The sequence below is a fragment of the Pantherophis guttatus genome, chromosome 2, assembly GCF_059756535.1.
Source record: "Pantherophis guttatus breed Tessera chromosome 2, ASM5975653v1, whole genome shotgun sequence".
Lineage (NCBI taxonomy): Eukaryota > Metazoa > Chordata > Lepidosauria > Squamata > Colubridae > Pantherophis > Pantherophis guttatus.
This window is the reverse complement of record NC_142064.1, coordinates 126,448,538-126,454,763: the sequence shown is the minus strand read 5'-3', so window position 1 is coordinate 126,454,763 and position 6,226 is coordinate 126,448,538. Positions and strand designations below refer to the sequence as shown.

General features: G+C 37.5%; 1 protein-coding gene across 3 annotated transcripts in view; it reads right to left on the bottom strand.

Annotated features, from left to right (window-relative positions):
• Positions 1–4,656: 4,656 nt before the first annotated feature.
• The window catches only part of LOC117666547 (gametocyte-specific factor 1-like), a 31,408-nt gene continuing 29,838 nt past the window's right edge, over positions 4,657–6,226 (bottom strand). For all 3 annotated transcript variants that reach the window (XM_060688997.2, XM_034419288.3, XM_087886669.1), the window contains exon 8: positions 4,657–5,475. In XM_060688997.2, the coding sequence (XP_060544980.2) occupies positions 5,462–5,475 (14 nt within the window). In that variant the 3' untranslated portion in view covers positions 4,657–5,461. The remainder of the gene's footprint in view (positions 5,476–6,226) is intronic.

The following is a 6,226-nucleotide window of genomic DNA, read 5'->3' as shown; positions in this document are numbered from 1 at the left end:
AAGACTCCCACCCCCTGGGAGTCTGACAACCAATCAGGATACTCTTTCGGGCCCCCAAGAAATGCAAAGCCAGAGAGAGCATAAAAACCTGAGGATATACTGTATCTGCCCCTTTTCTGTTCAGGAACTCAAGCCATGTGATCCTGTCCACCATTAAACCATCTTTCCAAGCAGTCTCCATGTTTCCAGTGTCTTTTTCCCCACTTGGAGCAGAACCCAGAAGGATATTTCTTCCAACACAGTGTTTAGTCATTTCAATTAAATTTACAATTTCTATATTTCCTTTTTACCATATTTATTCCTCTATTTTTTTAAAAAACCATCCTCATCTCTAATCTTAATCAAATTCAATTTTCCCCTTCTATTCTATATTATACCCCTTCACATTGTCATCTATTTTTATATCCATCCTCACATTGGTTAATTATGTAATTATGTAATACAGTTGTTTAATACAAATTCAACATTTTAATATAAATCAATTAGTTATATAACTATCTTTTTTGTATATTAATCAATATGAACATGAATATTCTAATTATTTCCATGCAATCCAATTTCTTACAAATCAATTAATTATATTTACCAATAATAATAAACCAAATAATTTCCCCCATATATTCCTCCAAACCACAACTTAACCATTTCTGCTTTCAACACAATATACAATTAATAGTATCTCAATTATTACAATTCCCTAGTTAAATAGAGCTTTTTTTCTTTTGTGTTTTAAAATCTTGAACCTTCTCTTTTGCCCTAAATTTCCCATTGTTTGCAGTTTTGGACCTACCTTTTTTGGTGAGGAAAAAGAAAAAGAAATCTCTCTGCCTCATTTTGTCACGTTGCAGCAAAGACCCTGCTTACTTTCAATTTCGCTTTTTCAGCATAGCTAGGGGAAAAAAAATCTGCTCCAGGAATTTACCTCTTTGCAGCTAGCTAGCAACAAAGCCCTCCGCAAAACAGCTGAGAGTAGGGCGGCTCTTTGAAGCTCCGCGGCAAGAATTTAAAGCTTTTTTCCCCTCTAGCCATCAGCTGGGACTCCGGAGGCAGCAATAGATTGGGAGTGGGCGGGGTAAGCGAACGGCAACCGGTGATCCAACAGAGGCAGAGGGTGAGAGTGAGTGAAGGCATGGGGGGGGGCGAGAGAGGGCTTTGGCGACCCCTGTGAAATGGCCGTTCGACCCCCAAAGGGGTCGCGACCCCCAGGTTGAGAACTGCTGGCTTAGATGGACCTGACCCAAATTAAGAAATTTTATAATTGCTGGCTAAACATCTGATAAAAGGGATGGCATAAATCATTTAGGCAGGCAACAAATGCACCTCTCTGCTAAGGGATGGTGGAAATTTATATGAAGAGTCCAACTAATAGCATCTTGAAAATTGGCTGGGTGACTTTGGGCCAGTCACTCTCTCAGCCCAACATATCTCACTTAGTTGCTGTTATGGGGAAAACAAGAGGATGGAATATTAAGTATGTTCACCACCTTTCTGTAAAAACAATAAAGGTGGGATAAAAAAGTTTTATCAGCTATCTCTGCAAAATTTGTTAAGAAACCCCAAAATTCTATACAATCCGTTAAAATATAACTGTCTAACTTTGACTTTGAATACAATAGTTTGTTGTTTACCTACCTTATTCTGTTTTTCCTTTCTCCAAATAAATGTTTATATAGTATATCTAAAATGTTGGGAGTTTTTTATTCAAAAAGAAACACAAAAAGAAAGGCCTCCTCATAAGCAAGACTGTGGTATATAATTACCACTTACATTCACAAAATTTTCACATTTTAAATTCTGGATTTGGAAAAAAACATCCTGATCCAGAAGGGGAGGAGGAGAGGCAGTTTAGTTTGCAGTTCCTGGTCTAGAAACCAGGAGACTGTGCGTTCTGGTCCTACCTAGGCATGGAAGCTAGCTGGGTGACTTTGGGTCAATCATATTGAGCTCAGCCCACCTCTCAGGGTTGTTGTTGTGGGAAAAATAGGAGGTAGGAGTGTTGCGTTCACTGTCTTGAATTACTTATAAAATAATAACAACAGAAGTTTTAAGTTTATAATTAAGGCAGTTGACCTAAGAACAGGTTGCAATGAACAGATTGAAGTGTCCTGTGAAGTTGATGTGTTTATGTGAATATTGATTCCTTGTATTTACCTTGTAATACAGTATTTTATTACTGTATTTCCTTTTTAACTATTTCGTCCTGAAATTTTATTCTGTATTTTATTTTATATTTTTATGTGGTCATAAGACTGATCATTTAATATTCAATCAATCAATCAAGTAATAAAGTTGGGCTAAAACTCAAAACAACCTACTCTCTAACAAGCAGTTTGGTTTCAGGAAAAAACTGTCCTGCAATCTACAACTCTTACACTGCAAAAACATATGGACTACACAACTCGACCAGGGTAAAGCAATAGACACAATTTACATAGACTTCTGTAAAGCTTTGGATTCAGTGGTACACGGCAAACTATTAAAACTAAAATCCTATGGCATTTCCGGATCCCTGCATACTCTTGGAATAGTGGATAGCTGCATTCCTATTGAACAGGCAATAAGTAGTCAAAATAGGGAGTGCCCTATCTAACCCTGCACCTGTTAACAGCGGTGTCCTCCAAGGCAGCATTTTAGGACCCACACTTTTTATACTTTACATAAATGACCTTTCCGATCATATTAAAAGCAACTGTGTTCTCTTCGCTGATGATATAAAACTATTCAACACCACTGACAATGCCGCTACCCTAGTTAAGAGACCTTAACTATGTGTCAGAATGGTCAAACAATTGGCAACTCCAAATCTCAACCAACAAATGCTGTCTCACACATTGGCAAAAAAAATCAGAACACAAAATACAAGCTGGGCGGATACGACTTCGTTGACGACTCTCACTATCAAGGACCTTGGAGTACTCATCTCTAATGATCTAAGTGCCAGAGCTCACTGTAACAGCATTGCCAAAAAGTTAATTAAGAGTTGTTAACCTAATCTTGCAAAGCTTCTCCTCCGGTAATATTGTACTGCAAATTAGGGCATACAAAACCTTTGCTAGATCAGTTCTCAAATACAGCTCATCTGTCTGGAACCCGCACTGCATATCGGACATTAATACAATTGAGCGAGTCCTGAGATATTTCATGAGAAGAATCCTTCACTCCTCTGCTCGCAACAGAATACCTTATGCCACCAGGCTTGAAATTTTGGGCTTAGACAACTTAGAACTACGCTGCCTTCGCTCTGACTGAAACGTAATACACAAAATTATCTGCTACAATGTCCTACCTGTCAATGACTACTTCAGCTTCAACCGCAACAATATATGAGCGCACAATAGATACCAACTTAAGGTAAACTCCAAACTCGATTACAGAAAATATGACTTCAGCAAGAGTAGTCAATGCCTGGAATGCACTACCTGACTTCGTGGTTACTTCCCCAAACCCCCTAACTTTAACCTTAGACGGTCTACTGTTGACCTCACCCCATTCCTAAGGTCTTTAAGGGGCATGCATAAGCATACCAGCGTGCCTACCATCCCTATCCTACTGTCCCCATATATTCGTGTCCTTATCCTGAATTCATAATCATGTTTATATTTAGTATCTGTTATCTTACATGTTTGACAAAATAATAAATAATGAAAATAAATAAATCTTTATGCAAAGGGAGGGGCAAGTGATATGTTAAGAGTTGATGTAATCATACAAGTGCTATAATTTGGATGTGAGGGATGATCTGGCTGTGACATCTGTCACCCCATTGATCACCAGGGGTTGATGGTGCTATAATTTACATACTTGCATCAGACATGTATGATTTTGTCACCTGTAGATTTTAAACTTTCGAAAGCACAATGGTTTGCTGCAGACACTGTTGGGGATATAAACATTTTAAGGTTATTAGAGATCGCTTCTTCTGCATTAATACAAAATAAATACCAACATCTTTGATTAGGTTGTTTGTTGGAAGAAAGTTTTGAGTTTCAAAGAACAAGCTCTCCAAAGTCCAAATCTCGGATGTATTTGACTCCATAGATGTGCAGCACTTTGGATTTGAAAGTAAAGAATCCCAGACTGGGTTGAGATGTTTGTGTAGCTGTTCCCCACAATTGCTTAAAGTATCTGTGCATTTTTTCAGGATCCCATGGCTATTCTCCAGTGAGACCTTGAAGAAACACTTAATATGCAGTGGACCCTTGCATGCTCTAATAGCAAATAGTAAATTCAGTGTGCTACCAAGTCCTATTTCACACACCAAAAGAAATAAGATGTTCTTATTCCTACTTGTGGTAATGCCCAGAGACAGCCAAATAAGTAGCGGTGGGACTGAAATACTCCTGAGAAAGCTACGAAGTAGCCCCTCATCCACATCAAATGGTTGTCTTCCGGCATTATCCGTTTTTCATAAAATTAATACACAGCAACTTAATTACTGAGAACTGTTTTAGATAAACCTTTAAACTGAGTTTCACAATAAACATTTTTGCAGAAACTATCAGAAAAAGGAATCAAGAAATTCTACCAGTAACTAAAATAACTGCTCTTCAGCATCTAAAATGATTGTATTAACACAGAAAATTTCAATTTTCCTAAATAAGGATACATTTGTTATTTGGATTTTGCCACTGAAACTAGCCAGAGAAATTGAAGAAATTCAAGTAAACAGCAAATCTTTATTCAAGCAACTGATGTTGTCATTTCCCCCCAAATACAAACCCCAAAATTTGCAAGAGGGACCATTACATTTGTCAAAGTATATCTGAACATACCAAAATACATCTTTTTACATCTACAAAGGTATAAAGAATACAAGAAAACAATGTTATTTTTTTAATGCTTTCCATCTCCCCTATGAGGCTTCTCTGCAATACTCCCTGACTCTATAAAATAAAACTGGGCCTAAAAAATATGTCATAAATCATTCAGAAAACTGAATTGCAGCATCAGATTTGTGTGCTAAGAAACAGATCTATCATCTTGGAAATGGGGATGAATCATGACTCGCCATATCAAGACATTTAACTGGGTGGAAAATATGTGTTTTCCAAATATTGATGGATTCCAATTTTTGGGAACTGCAGCTGGTATTGCCGATGGTAACAAATGCTAGGAATTATACCTCAACATCTAGAAAGTTACAGAGTCCTAAAATCTTACAGTAAACCATTTTCATGGTCTGGAAATTTCTCCTACTCTTCATCATTGCTTTTATACCAAGTTTATTTGTTTTACTAGCCTTTTAGGAGTGAATGTCTTTATTCATAGTAACAATTAAGCAATACCCTGTTGGCAACTATACTGTTAACCCATATGCAGTTAAGAACTTGAATTCTTTTAGTTTTGCAACCTCAAACAAGAAAACAGCTTGGCATCAGTGTCTTTCTGGCATTTCAATCTTTCTGAGAATAGATAATGAATACTTGAGAGCCAATGGAAGGAACAGCTTTTGCCATGGCCTTCAATTTTCAGCATCTGCAATTAAATGAAAAGCAAGTAGTTTTAGATCTCAAAATAGAAGCTATGATAATCCACACATAAGAAGTATCAGGCAAACCAGTTCTGTGGCCCCACAACAGCCATTACCTCAAGAAAACACCACCAATTTTTTACACAGCATGCTTGCAGTGATAGGCAGGACAAACAAAATGTTTTAACCAGAATGAGGAGCAAGTGCAGAATTTGTCTTATCCATATGTACTGTGGTCTAACAGATTTTTTTTTAGCTATCCAAAAAGCTGGAAATTGGTTGAGGCTTTTGCAATGCACTTAAACAAAGCACGTTCTGTCAGACCATTGTTTGAATTAATTCCAGGCATTCCTAGAAGAGTCTCTCTCTAAGCTACAGTTTGAAGCAATGGTTGAGGCACTCAGGAAAATTTTTAGCAGTAGCTCTCCCCTGTTCTTTTCCACAATAGTGTGGTGCAGTAGGTCAGATACTGGAAGTCTAATAGAGAGCACCCAATTCAAACCCATCTCTGCCAATAGAAGCTCAATGGGTAACAATGTCTCTGACTGAGCTATTTATAAAGTTATTATTCTGGGAAAAATAGGGTGTTATGCACTCTCCCTTCAGCCCTTGGATGAAAGATAGGGTATAAATCAAATTACTGAATGTATTACTATGTCTCAAACTAAGCTGCTCATAAGGTTATGTTCTGAGGAAAAATAGGAGAGGGCCCCTATGCGTGCTCCTTTCAGTTCCTGGATGAAAGATGAGCTATAA